Source organism: Symphalangus syndactylus, chromosome 10 (genome assembly GCF_028878055.3).
Source record: "Symphalangus syndactylus isolate Jambi chromosome 10, NHGRI_mSymSyn1-v2.1_pri, whole genome shotgun sequence".
Lineage (NCBI taxonomy): Eukaryota > Metazoa > Chordata > Mammalia > Primates > Hylobatidae > Symphalangus > Symphalangus syndactylus.
Genome location: NC_072432.2, coordinates 122,702,453 through 122,727,386, shown reverse-complemented (window position 1 = coordinate 122,727,386; position 24,934 = coordinate 122,702,453). Strand labels below are relative to the sequence as shown.

The following is a 24,934-nucleotide window of genomic DNA, read 5'->3' as shown; positions in this document are numbered from 1 at the left end:
TGCCCACATGAAAAACAGATATTAGATGATGATTCAATATTTTAAAATATTTCACATATGCTTTTGGAAAAACAACAACAACAAAAAACCCAAAAAGGAAGTTTGTTATTCAGATAAATATTTCTGTATTATCTATGGCATTTAAAAAAATTACATTTAAAACAGGCTGGGCCCAAACCCTGGAAGGAAGTTGCAAAGTTGTGGATGATGTGTTCAGTTATATAAAATGCCCTCGAGAAACTTAAAATCTAGTCAAGAAAATCATATTTTTTAAAAAAATGTGTTTTCTGTTTATAAAGATGACTTATGTTTGTTGTAAGAAATTTGGAAAATATATAAAAATGTAAGAAAGAAAATTCAAATCACCCATATCCCACCACCAATAATCACCATTAACATTTGGTGTAGCTTTTAAAAGAAATGTGTATGTGTTTAAATTTCTTTTTGCAAAGCTGAGATTATATTATACACATTTAAATGTGCCTTTTCACCTACTATAGTTGTAACATTTCCCAAAGTCACTAAATATTATTTAAATCTATCTTATGGATAGGAAGTATTCCATCATTTGGATGCACAATAATTAATTTAACAAATCTTTTTTAGGAATTATGTTGATTGAAACCATTGGCTATTACAAATAATACTGAAGTATATATCTTTGTAAATACATTTTTATGTACATCAATAAGTATTTCTCCAGGAGAATTTCCTAGATGTTGATTTAATGGTCTGAAAAATATAAATGTAATATAGGGTTTTAAAAAATAGTTGGATGCAGTGGCTCATGCCTATAATTCCAGCACTTTGGGAGGTGGAGTTGGGAAAATTGCTTGAGGCCAGGAGTTCTAGGCTTCAGAGGGCTATGACGGTGCCACTGCACTGCAGCCTGTGCAACAGAGTGAGACACCATCTCAAAAAATAATAATAGTAATAATAATAATAATAATAAAAATACACATGGCCAAATTCTGTTCAAAATGCTGTAGGAATTTACACACATACCAACGATGAATGAGGACACCCACTTGCTTTAACCTTGGACATTTTCATTTGACAATTTGGTAGCTAAAAATAATATCTCATTTTAATTTTTGTCTTTTTGCTTCCTAGAGAAGTTGAACTGTTCTTGTTTATGGATCATCTCTATTTCTTCTTTTGTAAATTGTGTTTTCATGTGTTTAGCCCCTTGTTCTTCTGGAGTTTCATAGTTAACAATTCTAAAAGGTCTGTATATACTAATACTATAGTCCTTTGTGTGCCATGTGTATTGCAAATATTTTACGTGATTTGTCTATATCTTTATAATTTTTTAAGCTTACAGATGTTTTTAAATTTTTATGTAATCAGTACTATCAAGTTTTTTCTATGGGATTCCTCTCCCCTTTTATGTTAGCAATAACTTTGCCACAGCAAGATTAGCTGTTTGAATTTACATTTATATCTTGTTCTGTTATTGTTTCTCATTCTCTCTCAAACATGTAACTCTTTAGTCTATTTGCAATTTAGAGTATGATACATAGAGTAAAATTTGGCTTTGTCTTCATTCCAAGTGATTCACCCAGTTTGCCGTCATCATTCTTAATTTTTCCTCCAGCCAGTTTGAAATAGCATCTTAATCACATGTTAAATTGTTGCATAGACTTAGGCATGTGTTTTTGTTTTTCTTTTCTGTTCCACTCATTTGCCAGTTTGCTAAAATCATTCTGTTTTATTTTTTGCAGCCAAATAACGTGTTCTAATATCTGACCTTAGGAGCCCATTCTCTCACAATTCTTGTCTTTCAGAATTTCTTGTTTGGTCTTCTGTATGATATTCTAAATACACTTTTAAATCATTTTGTTAAAATATCCACCCCCCTTTTTTGAGACAACATTTTGCTCTGCTGCCCAGGCTGGGGTGCAGTGGTGCAATCATGGGTCACTTGTAGCCTCGACCTCCCAAGTTCAAGCAATTCTCCTGCCTCAGCCTCCCTAGTAGCTTGGACCACAGGTGCATGCCACCATGGCTGGCTAATTTTTTTTGTATTTTTTGTAGAGACAGGGTTTTGCCATGTTGCCCAGGCTAATCTCAAACTACTGGGCTCAAGTGATCTACCATCCTTTGCCTCCCAAAGTGCCAGGATGACAGGTATGAGCTACTGCACCCAGACAAAATACTTCATTTGTAATGGCATTGAAACATCATTAATTACATTTTAAATTAACCTGGAAAAAATTGATCTCTTTAAAACTTTGAGAGCCTTCCAGAAGAAACTGACAGACAGAAGACATACATCTATTTTCATTTGTGATGTTCTCTTCACTGGGGCATTGCTGATGGTAAAGCACTAGAAAAGTTAGAGGCCACAGCAATTCAGATAACAGAAAGGGAATTCAAAGAACATGAAATCGCAACAAATCCCTGGAGGATGGACAAGAGGAGGCAGCTGCAGCCTGCACTTTGTGTCAGGGATGGCCCAGAGAACCCCTAGACTAGGAGAAGGCAGATGTCTCAGAGGGTGGAGTAACAGTGGGGCTGAAAACAGGGCATTCATTGAAATTCTGTATGTGGAACAGATAACTCCTCTGTCCTTTCCAAAAGCCCACAGGGAGAAGAGCCCAAGGCCAGACATTCATGCCCAGGAAAAATGGGAGGTTCCTTCTTATATAATTGCATCAATTGTCTGGGAAAACCAGTGTGGTCATATGGGTTCTAGAAACATCTTTTTAAAATTTCAGTTCTGTTTTCCTGCAGTGAATCTTTTCCACAGGTTATCATCTTGATGTCTCTTTTGAGGGTTATATTCTACTTCTTAGTTGCAGAATCCTTTCCTTGGCTAAATATGTTTGGTTTTCCTCATGCACAGGGTGGGTGAATTCCCTCCATCGGCTTACTCTTGGAATTCCCCTCTCATATCTTCCTTATAAGAGATGGTTGATATAAATTTATATGATTATCAACTCTTACTTTTTCTAGTAAGAGTTTCTGTTAATGTCTCCTCCAAGGCTGCTCTCTGACTAATGTGGGGGAAGGTGGGAAGCAGTTTTTCTTCAGATTGGCTCTGTTGTCTACCAAATGTCTGGTACAGATGCCAATAACACAGTCCCTATGGTTCTGTCATGTAGATAACATCTATGCCTAGATTACAGTCCTGATTTTGTCATATTTTGGGGGGGCATAGAAAGCAGACTGTGAGACATGTGGGTTTATCTCTTCTTACCTGGCAGTGTGAGTGAGATCATCACTTTTTTATTTTTGGATATATGCAAATTATGTGAGAATTTCTGCCTGAGTGGGAAAGGTCACCATGAGTTGGAATGGTCACAGGAAATCGCAGAATAAATTACATCTGAGTGAGGACTTGAAGGATCAATGGGATTCAAATTGAGAGGGTAGATTTTGGAGGAGGTTCCAGTCTTGGGCACAAGCACAGAGATACAATGCACAAGGTGTATTTGTCATGAAGAGAAGCACCTTTCTCATATGGAGTATTCATGGTAGATTTGTTTTGAAAGATAGGTAGGGACCAGATAGTCATGGGTCCTGGGCACCAAAAAAAGTGAGTTTATGTTCTGTAAATCATAACAAGCAGGCCAGGCATGGTGGCTCATGCCTATAATCCTAGCACTTTGGGAGGCTGAGGTGGGTGGATCACCTGAGGTCGGGAGTTCAAGACCAGCCTGGCCAACACGGTGAAAACCCATCTCTACTAAAAATACAAAAATTAGCTGGGTGTGGTGGCACACGCCTGTAGTCCTAGCTACTCAGGAGGCTGAGGCAGAAGAATTGCTTGAATCTTGGAGGCGGAGGTTGCAGTGAGCAGATATCGTGCCACTGCATTCAAGCCTGGGCAACAGAGTGAGACTCTGTCTCAAAAAAAAAAAAAAATTATAACAAGCAGAAATTTCATATGCTGAAAGATGTGTTCCACAAGGATTGAGGCAACCCCCAAAAAGAAGAATCTGTCTTCCCAGTGCTAAGGACAGTCAGCTCAGGGAACCAGGGAGGCACCCACCTATCAAAGAGCTGGTCCCTGCACATTATGATCTCCATGGTCAACTCCATCAGTAATCATCTAAGCCAGTGCCACAAACACAGAGAGCAAGGCAAAGAAAAGCAAAGACCTTTTAGACAAAAGTCACAATACTAAAGAGTATACAATGGATGAAGGAGACTGCTGTGCCCTGGCACTCAAGAGCTCGATCACTGGTTTGGAGAAGCGGATATGGCTTAAAGAGCATCCTGCGTCATGTTAGAAGAAGGAGCAGGAAGAAGGGCAGATGCAAACATAGATATCTGCTCCAGAGGAGGAAGGAGAGGAAGCCATGGAAGAAAATGTGGCTGTGCCCAGGCATGTGATCCAATATCACAAGATTTCTAAGATTCCACAGCTAGTTTTGAAGCCAGGAACAATTTCTCAAGGAAGTGATGCAGCAACCTGGTATCATGAGTCAATCAGGCCCACTTTAGCCCTCAGGCCTTGGCTCATGTTCAGTGTAAGTGGAAACATGAGAGCCTCGTACTACGATTTCAGTTTGCCTTTTTTTAGTTTATTGAGTCCAACGTAAAAGCTGAAATCACAAAGTAAAAATAATAGTCCCATTCAAAAGGATCATTTTCTTGTTTTCCTATACTAGAAAACCGACCTTTAGTATGTGCCCAATTGAAACAAGGGCTTTTTCTTTTTTCTTTTTATTTATTTATTTATTTATTGAGGTGGAGTTTCGCTCTTGTTGCCCAGGCTGGAGTGCAATGGCGCAATCTCAGCTCACCACAATCTCTGCCTCCCGGGTTCAAGCGATTCTCCTGTCTCAACCTCCCGAGTAGCTGGGATTAGGCACATGCGCCACCACACCTGGCTAATTTTGCATTTTTGTTAGAGACGGGGTTTCTCCATGTTGGTCAGGCTGGTCTCGAACTCCCGACCTCAGGTGATCCACCCGCCTCGGCCTCCCAAAGTGCTGAGATTACAGGCATGAGCCACTGCACCCAGCCATTCTTTTTTTTTTTAAAAAAGAAGAAAGATTGGTGTTCTTCATATCTTATACATAATATACACTTATCATGGAAAAAACAGTTGAATAAAAATTATATTATTTTCATCATACCCAAATATTAGCCTATTGTTATATTCTTTAATCTTTATACATATATACACATGTACATTTATACATATAAACACTGTAAAAATAGGATTCTACTGCCCATTCTGTTTGGTAACTTTAAGCAGTGTAAATTCAAAGATGCCAAGATTTTATCTCTTTTTTTGCAACAATAATAAAAACAAACAATGTAATTTTCTAAAAACCCTTTTCTGCAGAGATAATCATAGCTATTTGTTAAACTATATCAGTAACTGGGGGTGAGAAAGGTGAGTGAATACTAGTCCTTTGTAGGGAGTGGGCTTTACATTTCACCTTCGCTGACTTGCCCAGCCTTACAGAAAGCCATGCAAGTGTTTCATAGGTCCACAGCTGTGAGTTGGAAACCATTTGTCATCAGAACCGAGGAAGAAGAATGAGGTGAACAGGGTGGGCCTAATACAGGTACTGTAGGAATTATCCATTCCCAGAGTGGGGAGGGCAACAAACTCGTTTTCAGCTTTGGATACAGTCATGCATTGCCTCAGAGAAATGCATCATTAGATGATGTTGTGCAAACATCATGGAGTGCACTTACACAAACCTAGATGGTATGGCCTACGACACACGTAGGCTCTATGGTATAGCTTATTGCTCCTAGACTACAAACCCATACAGCCTGTGACTGTACTGAATACTGTGGGCAATTGTAACACAATGGTAAGCATTTGTGAAGCTAAACATAGAAAAAATACAGTAAAAATACCACATTATAATCTTATGGAACCACCATCATATCTGCAGTCTGTTATTGACCAAAATGTCATTATGCAGCACATGACCGTCTTTAAAGAACAAATGAGTCACTTAGGAAAGAACACATGAATCTTTTTTTGTAATTACTCCTCATCACGGGTTCATTTTCTAATTCACTAGCTGTACTTTGAGCATATTCATTCAACAAATGGCAGACACGATGCTCTGGGTGCTGGTGACAGTGCAACAAAGCAGAAAAACTCCCACCCTCTTGGAGCTTACCTTCTAGTAGGGGGAGGCAAAGAAGAAATAAATATGTGGTATGTCAGATGGTAAGGAGAATAATGGGGAAAATAAAGTAGGGAAGGGGATTGGGGCTGTCTGTGATAAGGGGTGAGATTTTAAACACTGGAGGTCAGAAAAGGCCTCACTGAGAATGTGAGCTTGAGCAAAGACCCAAAGGAAGTGAGGGAGTGGGTCGTGTGGCTGACTGGCCAATGACATTGCAGGCAGTGAATAGCAAGTGCAGAAGGCCCAAGTCAGGGCATGCTCAGAGTATCCAAGGGATGTAAGGCAGCATCCAGCTCAGAAAGGCTGCCAGTGTGTTAGTACCCGAGATAGAAGAGAGAGAATCAGAGAAGATGAGACCAGCCGAGAACAGGGGAGCCAGTCTTGGTAGGGTCTTGTAAGCTCCTGAGTGATTTGGGAAAACACTGAAAAGATTTTGGACAAGAGGGCGCCATGATCTGAGTTAGGGTCACTCTGGGAGCTGTTTTCAGACTGCAGTGCCTGTAAACATAGATGGAAGGACCCCAGAAATAGGGACGTCAAGGCTGGAGATGGCAATCAGAATCAGGGAGAGGAGCCACTGGGGAAGCTGAATCTCCAGGGACAAGAGCAGGACCCACGGAGTCCAGTCTCCTTTACCCACGCGGTAATTCTCCTGCACCACCAACCTTGGAGGATGGGGTTTGGACTCTTGGCAGCTGCGCATAATGTGGGCTCTCAGCAAGGCTTGTGGATAAATGGAAGAAGAAAGAGAGAACAAAAAGGATCCTGCTGATGGAGACTGTTGGTCAAGACAGCGTTGGGCAGGCCCAGGAGGGAGACAGATTGCAAACACAAGCTCCCTGTGCAGGGGGGAGAACAGCCTGCAGAGCTCCCATGTAGGGGAGAGCAGAGCCCTTGACCCCACAGGGGCCCAGGTGCCTGTTCTGACCATCTCCCCAATATGCGTGCTTCATTCTGTCATCCGGACCCCTGGGGACATCCTCTTGGCTGCTCATTATGGTTTTACTTCTCTTTAATTCAGCTTCAGAGCTGTAAGGAAAGACATGGTATAATTAATGAGCTGAGCTTTTAGTTTTTGTCCCAGCTGCCAAGGCTACCTAGGTAAAGATGCTTTTGAAGTTTTTTCTATTGTTAAATATTGGTTTACTCTTCAAATTTTCCCCCACTTTCCAGTATCTATAGACTGTACTTATGTATGTCCTTTAGGGTTTGCCATCTGTCGAAAAGCAAGTACAGATGAGGAAGGAGAGGAAGCAAAGATCAGCTAGGGCACATTGTGGTTGGAAAATATGCCAGCTGTGATTCAATTCTAAATTTACTACAGATTCATTGCAGAATCCAAATCACCTTTCCATAAAATGGAGAAATAATATCTTCTAATCTAACACAGAGAGATCCCGTAAACACCCAGAGAGCAGTCGCTGCCTCCCTGTTATGAAGGCTTATGTTTTCTACACTGGTGGTCATCTATCTCCAAGGGCTTCTGACTGTCCAAGAAATGATGATGGAGCCAAAAATGCTTTCCACTAGAGTCCCCACTATGATGGTCACAACATTTACTTACTAGTTAAGACTGCAACTTCCAGATTGCAACTGACTGCTGGTCTGTGGCATGATTTATGTATATATATATATATTTTGTTGTTGTTATTGTTGTTGTTGTTGTTGTTGTTGAGATGGAGTCTTACTCTGTCACCTAGGCTGGAGTACAGTGGTGCGATCTTGGCTCACTGCAACCTCCACCTCCCAGATTCAAGTGATTCTCCTGCCTCAGCCTCCCAAGTAGCTGGGATTGCAGGCACCTGCCACTAGGCTCAGCTAACTTTTTGTATTTTTAGTAGAGATGGGGCTTCACCATGTTGTCCAGGCTGGTCTCCAACTCATGACCTCAGGTGATCCACCCACCTCGGCCTCCCAAAGTGCTGGGATTACAGGCATGAGCCACGGTGTCTGGATGATGATTAGTATTTTTATGTGTTCTTGAACAGATCTGTATTAATTTGCAATGGCTGGCACAACAAAATTCCACAGACTGTGTGGCTTCAACAAAAGAAAATGTACTTACTCACAGTTCCAGTGGCTGGAAGTCCAAGATCAAGGAGTCTGCAGGACTGGTTTCTGCTGAGGACTCTCTCCTTGTCTTGCAGATGGCTGGCTGCCTTCTCAGTGTGTCCTTGAAAGGTCTTTATTCTGCATGCAACCATGTCTGTGACCAAATCTCCTCTTTTTATAAGAACACCAGTCATATTAAATTAGGGCCCACTCTAAAGAGCTTATTTTAACTTAACTCTTTAAACACTGATATGGTTTGGTTTTGTGTCATCTCCCAAATCTCATATCAAATTGTAATTCCCAGTGTTGGAGGTGGGGCCTGGTAGGAGGTGATTGGATCATAGGTGTGGTTTCTAATGGTTTAGCACCATCCCCCTAGTGCTATCTTGTGATAGAATTCTCATGAGATATGATTGTTTGAAAGTGTATAGCACCTCCCCTCTTTTCTCTCTCTCTCTCTCTGTTTCTCTTTCTCCTGCTCTGCCATGGGAAGATATGCCTAGTTCCCCTTTGCCTTCCACCGTGACTGTACATTTCCTGAGGCCTCCCTAGCCATGCTTTCTGTACATCCTGCTGAACTGTGAGTCAATTAAATCTCTTTGTTTCGTAAGTACCCAGTCTTAGGTAGTTCTTTATAGCAATGTGAGAATGGACTAATACAAAGACCTTATCTCCAAATACAACTATATTCTGAGGTACTGGAGGTTAGGACTTCAACATTGTGTTGGGAGGACACAACTCAGCCCATGATGAGATCTAATTGTTTATTTGACAAGCACCTGCTGAGTACTTGCTATGAGCTAGGCAGTTAGCCTAGCTGGTCAGGGCACAGTCAAAACTATACTGATTATGTTAATGAGCCAGTTGGCATAACCCTCCCCAAGGACAGACAAGAGAGTGTAGCAGAAGTGGGGTAATGCTTCCATCATTCTTGCTGAAGCAGCCCCAAGCACTTGTGGTAGGTGCACCAGGAGATCATCTTCAGGAATAAGAAAATAAGAAAGACATGCTCAGGTTGGGAGACTGCTGTTAGACACAGTGGACAAACCCAGGACTATGGTGTCCAGAGATGAAGGCTTCCTCTTTGAGCCACTGTAGGGGGCACACTCCACTGGTGTTGGACTCAGAATAGACTTGGGGAATATGGGCTTATAGGTCTTAAAGTGAAAGGGCCATATGAATACTTTGAAGATGCTAAGTGATGACATGATTCAGTGCTTGGAATGACTCAGCCATGGCCATATGACTAGCAGATTTTGACCAAGTGTTATGGGATGGTGAATGCGGGCAGGGGGATCAATGCCTGACAGTTGAGGGTAAAAGACAAGACAGCCCAGTTATTCAGTGGTGGATGAGAGGAATACCTAACTCCAAAGCAGAAGCCCATGAACACATTGAAACAACACTGGACACAGTCATGGGCTTTATTTTTATATGCCTTAAACCTTTCATATTTATTATGTGATCTTATCTTCCCAACAAACTTGTTGAGTAAGCAGGGCAGGTATTATTAATCCTATAAATTAAATGAGGCAATAAGGCCCAAGTCAGTCAAATGAGTGGCTAAGACCACACACTACATTAAATCAAAAGCTGTTTCCTGTCTCCCATTCCTGAGTTCATTCACCTTTCAGCACTGAGACTGGTTGTAGGATTTGTCAGTAGTGATTTTTAAAAAAGCTCATGCAGTCCTTTTTGGCTTTGTGAGAGAAGATGTTTTGGCTGGGTCTGAGCCTTGCCCAACTGCTTGTCGTATGTCAAGAGTCATAATGCAGGAGTGACCCAAAGGCACCCCTTGTCCTTGAATATGCTGAGTGGTCATTAACTAGAATGGTTTTTGAAGGGAGACTTATGCTTGAGTCATGGCAAGGCAAAAGGAAGCCTTCTTCCCTCCCTCCCTTCCTTTCTTGTCTAGAGCTTAAAGGCAATGTCAAGCAGCCTACTGTCCATTTTATTTCCCCTGGGCCACCCCCTTGGCCTTCCTTGGCTCCTAGACTCAAAGTCTCTCTGAAGCAAAAGATGCACCAGCATTTCCAATCTAACTCCAAAGTCCTGAGGCTACTTCCTCTGGGAAGCCCTTCTTGAGCCCCCAGACCTGAGGCAGGCATCTATCCCTTCTGCTCCACAAACCCTAGCACTGTCATAGCACCAGAAGCTGTGACTGGCAATTGCCCATTGGCTTTTCTGGGTTCCCTATGAGATTGTGCTTCTCATGGACAGAGGCCAGTCCTTTTGGACCACAAATTTATTCCCAGGGTGACTACAGTGACCCAGGATACTCCCTTGAAGGAATGGAAAGAGGAAACAAAAGAGTGAGATTTTACAATATCTTCACTCCTGCCTCCCTCAAATTCCACTGCAGCTGTAGGTTGTCAGAAGAAAGAAGTAAGGAAGTGTTGATCATTCTTTGCTGAAGCTAGTCTATGGTGGTTCCATTATGGCTACAATTCCCAAGAAACTTGGACAGAAATGGTGGGTGGAGAGAGGCAAATAAGGGCCACCACAAAGATCACTTTCTTGGAAGGAAAGGCAGGTGGAAACCAGAGGGATCCTTTCTCTGACCTTGGAGGATAAGTGGGGAAATGGAATTCCAGTGGAATGGTGGCAACAGCTATTGATCTTGACAGAGGCTAAAAGGGTTGGGTCATGTCTGCCATGGCTCATCTTGGCAGTTGCACTCAGATATGGCCTGCACTATTCAGAATCTGAGTTTGGACTCTGAACCCTTATAAAAAGACTGGATAAACTAAATATAAACATGCAGAATGCAAATTCTAAGAAATAAAAAAAAATGTGATCATCTTTATTAAAACCCCAAGGCAAATAGTATTTAAAGAGGACACTGATATACATAGGACTGCTGTCACTTCCTCACTCTAAAATAGAGCCTGTTCCAGCCCATCTCACACATGACTATTATGTAGAATAAGCTGTAAAATATGACCATAAAGCACTTTGCAGACATAAAATGCTACATGACAAATCCTTACTACTACTTCCTATCATTTAATGTCTGAAAATAAATGTCTACCAATTATAATTTTATGTGACTTTGATGGCTGCTGACTCTTACCAAACATGGAAGTAGAAACTGGGCTATCTGTGGAAGGCACAGAGTGCCTTGTAGGTAAAACTGCCTTGCTGTAATACATTTGTTTGAGTCCTTCATATTGAAAAAAAAATTATTTGCCTGTCTGAAAGATTCTGAAGGTAGATAAAATGCTTTACTTGCCATTTCCCTCCCAGATCATATCACACAGTAGGTAATTATTATAATATGTTCACTGAATGAATTAAAGATTGCATGAACTAATGATTCAAGATAAACTAAGGGTACAAGCTTCTAGGTAGAGTGGGAGCCATCAAACACTTTCCCTAACCCGGGCACACACATTGCTTTATGACTGGAGTAGGATCATTGGCATTGTCAGGGAACTGGTCCAAGTTATTTCTATATCATGCATTTCCTCAGAGGTTAGGACTGTCAGGTTTAAATCTTTTCCCCTCATGCACTATAAAAACTGTTTTTATTTTGCATTCATGATTCAGTTAGCCATTTTCTTGGAAAGTGTTAGCACTATTTCATTGTCCAGATTAGGATCCTCTTCACTTCGTTCCCCACCCCCAAAACAAAAACAAAAACCATTGCAGTTCATACTCTGGACATTAAACTCCTCATCTCTGAAGAGTAGGGGCTGGTCCAAATGCTTCCTTTCAACTTAAGACTCCATGATTTTGTGAGGACACCTCAGTTTAGTGCCTGCCAATGGAATAGATTCATTTTAAAAAGAAAACAGGTTAGGGAAGGAGCTGCTGGGCAGCTTCAGCCATTTACTACTGTGCTTGACAATACAATTCACCTTGTACTCCTTCCTGAATCACAGCCTCCAATATGCTGCGTGCCCCTGACAGCTGGGGCACCATTTGCTGAGTTGAGGCAAGATACGCATTTTGCAACCACTCTATCTCACCCATGCAGGAAACCATTTACCTTCTGGCTGACCTAGCAACCAAATCATAAGCTCAGCAGAGAAGCTGGGGGTGATGTGGAAGCTTAGAGGGGGAAAGAATAAGATTGCTTTACGCAGGGTTATTGTCCAGATTTATTTATGGCCCCTAAGTTAGACCCCCTCCACATGCTGTTGGCTGAGAATAAGAGGGCTGCTATTTAGCAGTAGGATGATTTAAAAAAAAAATCCTTGAAATGATTACATATTCCCAGAATTCAACTTGTAACTGTTTGACAAAACCAGAAGACTGTTCCACAATTCCTGTATGTGTGGTCATTAACTGCAATGGTCTGAGGCATGGGGCAGGACGTGGACACACCACACACTCCTACTGAGATTACAGTCAGGAGCTAGGCATTGCTCTTCATTTTGAGTTTAAAATAAAAAAGAAGACAAGACTGACAAATGAAATATTAATATGGAGCACCCGCCAACAGGTTCATAAAAATTAAGTACTCCTTTTGCCTCTTGCCTCCTTGCATGGTTTCTCTTTTTGGAATCGAACCAGCTCTCCTTGTCATTATCCAATCGATATGGCCAATGGCAATCCTGGGCACTTGGAAATGACATTCATGTGCTGTCCAGCAGCTGCCATCCATCTCTTGCTTTTCCTTAATTTCTGCTGACATACATGTTTGTTCCCACAAAAGGCTTAGATTTGTAGGATAAGAGCATTGGGATTGTGTCCATTTGGCCTAAATTTGGGGATGTGGTGACATTTTAATGAGATTTGCTCATTGTAAATCTTAATTGATAGGACTAAAGCAAAACCTGAGTCACTAAACATTGATTGGCTCCATCTGTGTTGGGAAATACAGGTACAGAGTGGAGCATTCAAAGACTGCAACTCTCTGATGTGCGTGTTTATTGGAAAACAGTGTGGAGAAAAGACTAGTTATAATAGTAAGCTATAACAGTAAGTAGCCAAGAAAGGAAGGTGTTGACAGAGGAGGAGGTAGGTAAAGGAGATACTAGGTTTCCCCACTTTATCACTTCTCTCCTTCTCCATGCAGAGCAAGAGACATCATTGTGGCTTGATTCCTTAGAGGTACTTCTGTATGCTGTCCTACATTGCAGACATCCAAATGTCTTCAGCTGATTAAAATCAATAGGTAAGTTTGGGGCCAGGTGCAGTGGCTTATGCCTCTAATCTCAGCATTTTGGGAGGGAGATGCCGGAGGGTCACTTTAGGCCAGGACTTTGAGACCAGCTTGGGCAACACAGTGAAACTCCATCTCTGTGAAAAATAAATAAATAAAAAAAAAACTAGCTTGGCATGGTGGTGTGTGCCTGTGGTACCAGCTACTTGGGAGGCTGAGATGGGATGATCACTTGAGCCCAGGAGGTTGAAGCTGCAGTGTGCTATGATCGCACCACTGCACTCCAGCCTGGGTGACAGAGCAAGACCTCATCTCTAAAAAAAAAATTTAAAAATTTAAAGAAACAGGTAAGTTTGAGGTGTCAGGTTGTTAGCATTGCAAATGGCGCAGTAGTTAACAAAGTGACTTGTGAGCTGCAGAGTCCAGCATGAGGCCCTTCTTGTGAGATTTGGTCACCCCCAGGCTCTCCCAGTAGGATGTGCTGAAGCCCCTCTCCACCCTGTCCCTGCCCTCCCAGACAATGAGAGTGCTGTTGGGCCATATGCAAGAATCCCTGAATGGTAAGATCTCACATCATGTGCTGTTCTGGGCACCAAGGGGGGGCCTTGGTGGTGTGTCCGTCAGATCGGAGTCTTCCTTCAGCTATTTGACGGGGTTTCTCCTCCAATTCCAACTTCACACTCTATTCATTTCCCCACTGGGCTTGAAGGTTTGTTTTGTACCCTGGGCAATTAGATGAGGACCGACAACCAGCCTGATCCCGCCCTGCCTGCCCCATTTTCCTGGGAGAGCACAGTCCCTGAGATGACCGAGACTCAGGGCATTTATCTCCACTTTGATACTATTTCTACTTCATCCTGTGCCTCTAATGACAAAACAGTCAAGTAGACAGAGTCCTACTTGATCCAACCTCATGAGAAAAAGACTTCATTGTGCTTCAAATGTCTTCAGGACACATGTGTCAACTATCTGAGGTCCTTGGAAGAGAGTCTAAATTCAGGCATGGGATATATCATGGTGATCAAGTTAATCTGCCTAATTTCTCTTCTCCACATGTCAGCAGATAATAACAGGATACAAGTAAGGAAGACACTTGAAGGTTTTTAAGAGGACAGCGTGTGTTTCAGACATGTCCTCTCAGCTGTGGCAGGGGAGAGGTGTTAGGTGGAAGATAAAGGACAAGGCTTGGGAAGGTACAGATGGAGACAGAGGGTCCTGAAACACACAATGTGAAGCCGGGCTGTTCCATTGCCCTTTTTACCCCTTCCCTGCTGGGGCATAGCTTCACAGGACAGGGCTTCTTCCCGTTTCCTGCTACAGTGCAATTCTGACACCAACTACCAGAGTTGGTGCAGACATTCCTGGTTGAAAGCACAGGCCCCCAAAAAACTCCCTACCCTTCAGACCCCAGCCACAAGCCCTGGGGTTTCCAGGCCACCCACACATGATTGAAATACAGGCCACATGATTGATCTCATCTGCAGCCTTCCCCACTCCCCCAACCCCTCTAAGCATATGATTGGCGTTTCTGGCCTGGAAAATCCCTATCCTGAAACTGTCAAGGGCATAGTCACCTCACCTCACCAGCATAAACTCAGGCCTGGCCTTAGGGGCCCACCATGAGTACCAAAGACACTCCTATCGCTCAGAACATTCCAAGGGTTTAGAAATTCCCACCCAGGAGCCTAGTCAAAGACCAGCCACATTCTTTATTGTAGAACGTCTGCCTTTCTCCTCTCTGCAAAGCCAGATGGGCTGTGAAGCAATCAGCCTCAACCAGCGGCTCTCATCCCTCACCAGTTACAAATGGGCTTCCTTTGGCAAAACTGGAATTGAGACTTAAAAACAGAGGCCAAGTCACATTTTGTTTTGCAAACTTGCTTTACCATGGAATTTCTTTTAGCTCAAACTCCCCAAGGCATTTAAAATCTAATAATAACTTCACTGCATTCGTGTGATTGCCGAGAGACCGTTCTGCACATGGAGAGCATGGTTCCAGTCCCGGCTTATGGTTTCTTGGCAGGGGGACCTTGTGGGGGCCGCCTTAGGGTGTGTGGCCCTGGGAAAATATTTTTACAGGGTCTCATCTCTACACAGAAATTTGAGTTACCTTAAAATCATGGTGTCAGCACCATTCTAGTGCCTCACACAATCTCATGAAAGGATGCTCTGCCGGCCGGCAGGCATGATCTGCTTGATGGGACACCCTCTTGGGTCTGGGCCCAACTGAGGACACTGGGGCAACCCCATAGGTGCAGGTCTTTAAGCTTCTTGGGTAGCTGGTCACCCCAGTGAAGTGGGGTAAATAGAGTATTGGAGGCACATGAAGACCAAGGCCCCCAGGGGTCCCACTGCCCCTCAGGGATGGGAGGGCCTAAGACATGAAGCAGAGCAGCCCCACCCCCACAAGTCCCTTGAGTTTGCCAGGGTCTCAGGATGTTTCTGGATGTTGGACCAATTCCTTAATCTCTGTGTGTCTCTTTCCTCATCTGTAGAATGGAGGTTATAATAGCAATGACTCCTTGGGGTTAATGGAAGTATAGAACCAAAGTAGAGCCTGGCATAAAATAAGTGCCTTTTTAAAGTATTAATTCTGTTTTATGGTTTTTGTTTGTTTGTTTGTTTGTTTGTTTTGTTTTAGTCTTGTTCTGTCACCAGGCTGGAGTGCAGTGGCACCATCTCGGCTCACTGCAACCTCCGCCTCCCGGGTTCAAGTGATTCCTCTGCCTCAGCCTCCTGAGTAGCTGGGACTACAGGTGCACGTCACCATGTTTTAAGGGTTTTTTAAAAAATTAAATGTTAACCTTTAATCCACCCAACTCTTTAAATAACTTCCTATTTGAATTCACATTTCACTGATGAGGAAATTGGGATTTTTAGAAAATTAATTTGTCCAAGGTCACACATATATTTGGTAAGTGTCTGAGTCAGAGTTTGAGCCCAGTTAAGTCTGACTCTACCACCTGATTATTTTACTTTATGCTCCACTATCCCTCAATTGCTCAAAAGTCAAATTTATGTTATCTTTAAAAAAATCATGGCTAATGCATACAAAGGCACGTTTGTGTGGCCTGATATCAGCACGGGGGCATTCTTTCTGGAGTGCAAGCTGCAGATAACTTTGGCTGCTAGAGGACCTTCTAGAAGCAGGAGCTGTGTGGCAGAGTGGAGCCTATAATGCCAGCTTGCCAGCTTATTAGCAAGCATGTAAACACCAAGAAGGTGACACTACAATTATTTCTCAACCCAGCACCCAGTGCCACAACCTGCCTTCCTTTAGGGACTAACAGAACTTCATTCAACCTTCCCTGTAGGCTCCACCAAGCACTGGAGGTTCCTCTGTTCCTGCAATCCCCTGGGGGATATTTGAACATCCTATTCTTCAGCCTTGGCTTTGGGAGGGTGGCATTTACAAAGGAGCTCCCAGCCAAGCTTAGGTATGGGGAGGAATCACTTAGCAGCCTGCCTATAAACAGAGTTGAAAAGGGAATAGATAATTCCAGGAGCAGCCTGAAGGCAGTTTCAGCAGAAGAAGGGCACATTAAGATATAGAAGAGAACAACAATTAGAAGTTAGAGGAATCCACAAAAGTGAAAGAAGTCATTGAAGTTGGGAAGAACCTATTAGGCTTGGGCCCTTGGGCACAGCTAAGAATATCTGTGCCAGGTACAAATTCCAAGCCTCATACTTAGAGATTTGGAGCAGAAAAGCTAAGAGGAAAGGCAGGGAAAAGAAGTCACTCCTACAGCAAGCAGAAGCAAGTTACCCAACCAGAGAACGTCCCTGTTAGAACTATTCCAGCTATACCAATGTCAAGGACATCACCAGTGAGTTCAGAAATTTAGTAGCCATGGAAATTTGGCTCTAGAAAACTTAGGTTCTAGATCAGTGAAGCTGGAAGCACCTCAGTTATGATTCTGACATAGGTAGGAAAGGATGACAAAGACATTTTTGTGACTTTGTGGGTCTGTGCAGAGCAAAACAGTTTCAAATGATTCTACAAAGCAAAATGATTTCTCTTCTGAAAACTGAATGTGAGAAAAACCACCAAAATCCACCTATTCAAAGCTTCAGGTGATTGAGCCACATCAGGATAAGTATAATTTGGCATTTTTATATTTGATTCAGAGGTGGTCATAAAGACCTTTTCAAAGAGGTAGGAAATGAGGCCGGTGAGAGCAACTGTGAATGGGAAATATCAGGACACCAGAGATAGTGCAAATGAAACAGAATTGAGCCAAGAGCTGCAGCAGGTAATTTCAAAAGGCTAAGATCATCCAATCTCACTCCGTGGGGGTGTGAGCTTTTCAGCAACCAGAGACTTTGCAGCTCACACTTCCTGGGGAATTAGTCAAGGTCATATGGGCTGACTGGAGGTAAAAAGGAGGCTGATCACTAAATCTCCTTGCTGATGAGGAGCTGGATCTGAGAATGCAATCCACCTATGAGTTCTGGAAGGTTTCCATGACTCTCTCCACTCAAAATTGGGTGCTGGCTATGGTGTCACTGACATTTGTCTTCATGGTTCTTTGCCCTTTCTCTTTCAGCTCCTAACAGGACCCACTTCTACCCCCAAACACTGGGCTCTGTCACCATGCAAGGCCTCCATTCATGGAGCTGGCTGAGAAGGCAAATAATTTATGCTCAAGGTTTGTTCATTTAAAGTATCGCTTTCCTATCCCCAGAACTATCTTTGTTGCTGCTGTTGTTTTTGTTAATAATAGTAATTAGATACAAAAGACAATGAATGTATCAGGAGGGGATGTGATGGAGCCCTCCCTCTTCCTTCAACCCCTACTGAGTTCCGGTGGTAATCACTCTGGGTTTAAAGCCAGGAAGCTCAACTTCTAGCCTCTGCCACTTAGGACACTGTGTGATCTTCAACAAGTCATGACACCTCTCAGGGGGCTCATTTTTCTCATCTAGAATGAGGAGGAAAGGATGATTTCTAAAAATCTGCTTCAAAAATCTTCTAAATTCTATGAGCTCCGTGTGAGTGAAAGCCATGCCTGTTAGCATGTCTTGGGTCTAACTCCACAGAACAGCCCAGGGGGTGTGCAGTGCCTTTGCCAATGTCTATTATGTCTACAACCCATTCTTCCTGAGAGTGAGACAGGAAAGCCAATGGGAAACGTTACACAGCCCACCACGCTGGCCTGGATTGCATGAGACTGTGGCCAGAAGCGAGGATTTCAGACATCATGGTCATTGATGTGAGCAAACTTTTGCATTCTCTACTCATTGAGATGAAGGCAACAGGAAAAGAATGGCCATGCACCCTGGGAGGCCGCCCAGCTCCACATGGGCCCAGTGGAATATTTGCTGGCCTATTTGGAAGTTAGAGAGAAAAGATTATGAAAGTAAACACTATTTAAAAATTTCTCTCTCTTTCTTTCTTTCTTTTTTTTTTTTTTGAGACAGTCTCACTCTGTCACCCAGGCTGGAATACAGTGGCACGATCTCTGCTCACTGCAAGCTCCGCCTCCTGGGTTCACACCATTCTCCTACCTCAGCCTCCCGAATAGCTGGGACTACAGGCACCCGCCACCATGCCCAGCTAATGTTTTGTATTTTTAGTAGAGATGGGGTTTCACCGTGTTAGCCAAGATGGTCTTGATCTCCTGACCTCGTCATCTGCCCACCTTGGCCTCCCAAAGTGCTGGGATTACAGGCGTGAACCACCATGCCCAGCCTAAAAATTTTTCTTTCAAACAAAGCCTAGTCCTCTCCCCAGCACTTATTTTTTTATTATTATTATTTTTGAACAGCTCTAGTGACCACAGATTCCATACCAGGAGTCATTTTGCTGAAGTACTTTTCCTGGTCCATGTTAGGCTTTTCATAACAGTCAATGATGAAAAGTCTTGACAGCTGCAGTTTGCATTGTAGGTGGGGACAGGTGAGTTGACATGGAATTGTTTGTGCTTCTTTTGTGCAAACATTGAATAACAGTTACCTTCAGTTGAACTTTACCAGGTCAAGTAATTCCACTTTAATAAAACCTAACTCAGGCTTCCTATTAAAACAGAAGTGAAGAACCAGGGGCACCTTGAGCTAAGGAGGACAGAGGCCTAAAGTTGGTTTTACTGGCACCCAAGAAACCATCATTCTTCGTTTCTTGAGCTCAAAGCACTTGTTTTTGCCTACCAATTAATTACTAGGAGGTGATTTGAACGGGTGGTCATGCCTACTAGGTATAAGGCTTCTGAGAGAAGACAGATTCAGTAATCACTGCCTGGCATTTCCAGTTGAAAAGGGTCCACCCCAAAATTAGTTACGGGATGCCTCTCAAGGCGTCCATGAGAGATCCAGGCAGCATCTCCGAGGAGAATGTTCTATCTAATCTCAGGACAGGGGAATGGCCTTATTTTGTGATATTGTGCTTTGTCCCCATGACAGGTCATCTCTTTTTCTCTGCTGATTTATTTCTGCTCTGGGTGAAATCCTCCCGTATGTGGCCCTTCCGGGAGGACCTTCCTGTTTGGCACACACAGCCAATGAGCTGTGAAGCACTTGCAGAGCTCAAAATAGAAAGTCTGCAAGCACACTGCTCCCCGGGGCCTAGTCTGTGCCTGCTTGCTCAGATGCTAGGGGAGTGGGGCTAGGAGGGCCGGCTTCTCCGAGAAGGCCAGGCACCTCTCAGGGGTGGGCCTCAGTGCAGAGGGAATATGATTGCTAAGTCACCACCCTCACAGTTTTAGAAATCATTTCAGATCTCTGCCAATTGCAACATTATCACTAAGCCCTGGATTCCTGCCCCAACCTAATATCAAGAAAAAGTTGATTGCTTTCTAAGATTAAACGAGCTAAACACATAAATTTTAGGATTTCTGAGGGTATGAAAGGTACTTGGCTATTATCAACATCAGAGAGAGCTATTAAGAGGAAAGAAGGGGAAGAGCTTTGAACAAACAAAAGCCTTTCTCCTGCTCTGCTAATCCACCTTGAGATATGATGACTCATGTCGGGTTGCCTTGGTAACCATGACGTCAGAAGAGGGAGTGTGTGTGTATGTGTGTGTTGGTGGGGAATCCTTTCACACGTCCATCCTGTGCCTCACCCTGTGAGTGCCATGAGCTGACCCTGCACTCACAGACATTGCCCTTTTGCACCTGGAATCATTTTGCTGTTGCAGGGTCTGACCACGGGCTGCTTGTCATTGATCATTTTCTTGGGGTGAGCAGTTTTGATGGACAGAGTGTCTGTCAGTAGCCCAAGGGCACCCAGAGTATGATCAGAGGCTCTGCTAGCCTCCTTCTCCATCCCCTCCCCAGCTTTCCTGATGGGGTCTGTGGTTTGTCTTCATCAAACAAAGACTGCTGCAGCCCCAGGGTGGTTTTAGTTTTTGGGAAGTCTGGTCTGTCCTCCCAGGCTGTAAGTCTGGCCCTGTGTAATGACAACCAGGTGGGCACATTGAATCAGAATTAGAAAAGGCATCACCAGCTGGGGAAGGGGGTGTAGACTGTGTGGGTCCCTAGCTTGCCTTTTTTATCTCTAAGTCCAAAGAGAAACTCCTCTAATCCCTGGTTTGCTCTGGAATGCCAGCTGCAGAGAAACAGCCACAACAGTCACTTGTAAAGAGAGGCCCTTTCTTTGAAGCAGAATTTGCAGCCATGGCTAAACATTCAGGTGAAATCACATTACAGCAAATCCTTTCAGGCCGAAGTGGCTCAGCAGAGCTATTCTATATCCTGGGAAGACTTCGGGATTCAGTGAATCCTCTGTGATGAATGATCCTGTGCAGTGACCATTTTATGTGGTTCTAGTCCAGTAACTGTTACCCATACTGTGAAAAGGTCTGTAAAATGAGATCTGTCTGAGAATAACTTGTATCCAAGAAGCAGTGGTGTTATTAAGAGGCAACATGGGGGCCGGGCACGGTGGCTCACACCTGTAATCCCAGCACTTTGGAAGGCCGAGGCGGGCAGATCACAAGGTCAGGAGATCCAGACCATCCTGGCTAACACGGTGAAACCCCGTCTCTACTAAAAATACAAAAAATTAGCCAGGCGTGGTGGCGGGTGCCTGTAGTCCCAGCTATTCAGGAGGCTGAGGCAGGAGAATGGCGGGAACCCAGGAAGCGGAGCTTGCAGTGAGCCGAGATCGTGCCACTGCACTTCAGCCTGGGTGACAGAGCGAGACTCCATCTCAAAAAAAAAAAAAAAAAAGAAGCAACATGAAGCAGTTAAAAAATTGACCAGTTACAAGTAATGTGACCTTAGACAAGTCTCTTTAGTTCTGTGACCTCAGTTTATTTTTAATAAGTTTATTTATTTTTAATGATGAGGCTAGTAGCACTTTTCAGGGTCTTGGTGAGAATTCAGGGAGAGTGTGGGAAAGTGCTTCATGGTCTGGGATGGAACATTCCAACAGAGGCTATTACCATTGCTTCAGATGAGATTTGAATCCCAGCCAATACAAGTACATCAAAATGCTGGACGTTGACATTGTCTTGTCATGAGAATTGTAATGTCCTCCATTATTCCATGAATACTATCAGTAGAAAATCTGGAATTTTTTCTAGCTTTATTGAGGTATGACTGACAAATAAAAATTGTATGTGTCTAACATGTACAGTGTAATGATTATATATATGTATAGTAGAATTCTTACCATAATCAAGTTAATTAGCATTAATCTCACAGTTACCCTTTAATTTCTATTTTGCAGTGAGAACACTTAAGATCTACTCTCTCAGCAAATTTTAAGCATACAACGCATTATTATTAACTATAGTCATCATACTGTACATTAGATCTCCAGAACGTATTCATCTCATAACTGAAAGTTTGTACCTGTTGATCAACATCTCCTCATTTCTCCCACTTAAAATGTGTAATTTTATTTTATTTATTTAGTTTTTTTGAGATGGACTCTTGCTCTGTCGCCCAGGTTGGAGTGCAGTGGCGTGATCTCAGCTCACTGCAATCTCTGCCTCCCTGGTTCAAGCAATTCCCCTGCCTCGGCCTCCCAAGTAGCTGGGAATATAGGCATGCACAACCATGCCCGGCTAATTTTTGTATTGTTTTAGTAGAGATGGGGTTTCACCATATTGGTCAGGCTGGCCTCAAACTCCTGACCTCAGGTGATCCACCTGCCTCGGCCTCTCACAGTGCTGGGATAAAAAGACAGGTGTGAGCCACCATGCCTGGCCCAAAATGTGGAATTTTAAATAAGAATCTCATACATTATACTTAAGGTATGTGCTTTCTAGATCCCTTGCTGTCGTGCAACCAGGAGCATGAAGTCATAAATGGGGCGGGGTTGGGGGAGGGAGAGGGAGAGAGGCACTCCCTGACACTTCCTGCAAGCTGTTGTTACTAAGGCAGCAGAGTAGAAAGATGAAGTGCAAGGACCTGGAAATCAGACACACCTGGGTTCCTGGTGAGCTTCAGTGCTTCCTGATCTCTGATATCAGGCAAGTCACTTAACCTCTTTAATCTTCAGTTTCGTCTTTTGTAAATGAGCCATAATAATGACTCATGAGTTTCCTGTGACATTTAAATAAACCAATGTATGTAAATGCTTAATCCACTGACTGGTACACAGTAAGTGCTCAAAAATGTTGGTTATTAATAATTCCCATAATCAATTGATGTTTCCTTATCATTGAATGTTTCTTTTAAATATGGAACTTAGAAAAAATCACTCAGCTCTGAGTTCATTTTGCTGAAGGTTGAAAACATTAGAAGACACCCATATCTGTCACCATTTCCACTGATGACTTCAAAGTTGCAGTGCTTAGCACACATGTCATAATGCAAAAGCACTTGGCACAGTACCCAGCATGGGACATGATGAGTGTTTTGGAAACTTACAAGAATGGGATGAGAACATGTAAGCATCTGCAATGCCAGGCTCAGGAATTTGGAATGAATTTGATAACCAACGTGGTGCCATCAATGGTTACTGAGCCATAGAGGTGGAAGATCATATCCAGGCTTTAGGAAGACAACTCTGAGAAGAGGATGCAGAATGAGTTGAGGGGGAAGATGTCTGGATGCTGGGAGATTATGGCTGTGCTGCCAGAGATAAGTTTATGGCAGTATAAGAACAGAGAGAACAGGATACGCCGAGAAGCATGGCAAATGTAGGACTTACAGGAAAAACTTGGAGCTCAGGGTCAGGGTAGAGAAAGGAGTGATGGCGAGTGGAAAGTTTCTAGGTCAGGCAGGGTGAAGATGGGCAGTCAAGGAAGGACTGTCAGGGTGGGGAGGCCCCCGTTCATCTGCACTGTTGGGTTTGAGGAGGGGCTGGTGAAGGGGCATGAATGTAGAAATACAGTTTAGAGCAAAGAAAAGAGGGTGGGGCTTGAGCTAAAGTAGAGGGGTCTTCTGCCTAAGGATTACTGCTGAGGCCATGGGATTCTCTGCCCATATCCAGGCTAGGAGGGAGGAGCAACCCCAGGGGAAGAGTGGTCAGAGAGACCACTTTCTGTGAAAAGGGGAGAGTGGAGTATCACAGACATCAAAGGGATTAAGACTTGTCCAACCAGACTTGGTGCAAGAGTCAAGGGAGGCTCCAGAGTCAAGGAGACTGGATTTGTAATGAGGATGCCCTTCAGAACCCTAAGCCATCCCCTTTAAAGAAATGGAAGGAATGAAATCATGTCCTTTGCAGCAACATGGATGAAGCTAGGGCCATAATCCTAAGCAAATCAATGCAGGAACAGAAAACCGAACACCACATGTTCTCACTTATAAGTGGGAGTAAGCATTGAGTATACATGGACATAACTGTGGGAATAATAGATGGGACCATCAGAGGGTGAAGGGAGAGGGAAGTGGGTTACAAAACTACCTCACGGGTACTGTGCTCACTACCAGGGTGATGGGATCCGTACTCCAAACTGCAGCATCACACAATATTCCAGGGTAACAAATCTGCACATCTACACACTGAATCTAAAATAAAAGTTGAAATGTAAAAACAAAACAAAAAACAGCAATTAATGGGATCGCAAAAATATAAGAAAACACAAGATAGATGGGGTAGCGAATACGGTAGCACAGTTTTACGCGTGTGAAATGCTTAGGATATGCATGAATATGATAATAAATATGGTACTTTTTTTTTAATACAAGGATATGCAGTTAAGTAGTCGGGGAGGGGGCTGAGTCCAGAAGTGAGTCAGCTGCCCAGATATAACCAAGCATACCTTGGCTATAGATACCAACTGCTTTAGTTTTGAGCCTTGCCAAGAATGATACCCTCCCTTCTGGAAGCTGCGTGTAAAGGCTAATGTTTCAGGAGAGGAGCAGGAGTTGGGAGACTTGGTGGGAACCAGCTGTGCGACCTGGGGCAGGTTTCCTTTTCCTTTCAGGTCCTTATCTCTAAAATGAAGTGATTGATCCAGGTTATCTCCAGAGTGTCTCAATACACTCAGTTTTTCTCCTTGTGGTAGGAGAAATAAACAAAATGTAGTTAATTTTGATAAAAAAGATATCAAAGACAAAACCCCATCAAGTCTCAATTGTTTTCCTCTCTGGTTTCCCACCCATGTCCAAGTCAATGTCCTCTCCTACTTCAGTGGACATCACGATGCTTGGCTTGGCATCACGATGCTTTGCTTCCAAATCTAGAAGACAGAGGAGAGGGGAAAAGGGAAAAGATAATATGTCACTTTTCTTGTCTGCCAGTGATTATATTTGGAGGGAAGGTG

At 43.3% G+C, this 24,934-nt stretch overlaps 1 protein-coding gene across 1 annotated transcript in view; it reads right to left on the bottom strand.

Annotated features, from left to right (window-relative positions):
- Nucleotides 1-4,510: 4,510 nt before the first annotated feature.
- LOC129491797 (uncharacterized) overlaps nucleotides 4,511-24,934 on the bottom strand; it is a 48,604-nt gene continuing 28,180 nt past the window's right edge. Inside the window, exons 2-4 of the mRNA XM_055296334.2 lie at nucleotides 8,180-8,300; nucleotides 7,675-7,715; nucleotides 4,511-7,139 (exon numbers count right to left, since the gene is read on the bottom strand). Coding sequence (XP_055152309.2) covers nucleotides 6,896-7,139; nucleotides 7,675-7,715; nucleotides 8,180-8,300 — 406 coding nt within the window. The 3' untranslated portion in view covers nucleotides 4,511-6,895. The remainder of the gene's footprint in view (nucleotides 7,140-7,674; nucleotides 7,716-8,179; nucleotides 8,301-24,934) is intronic.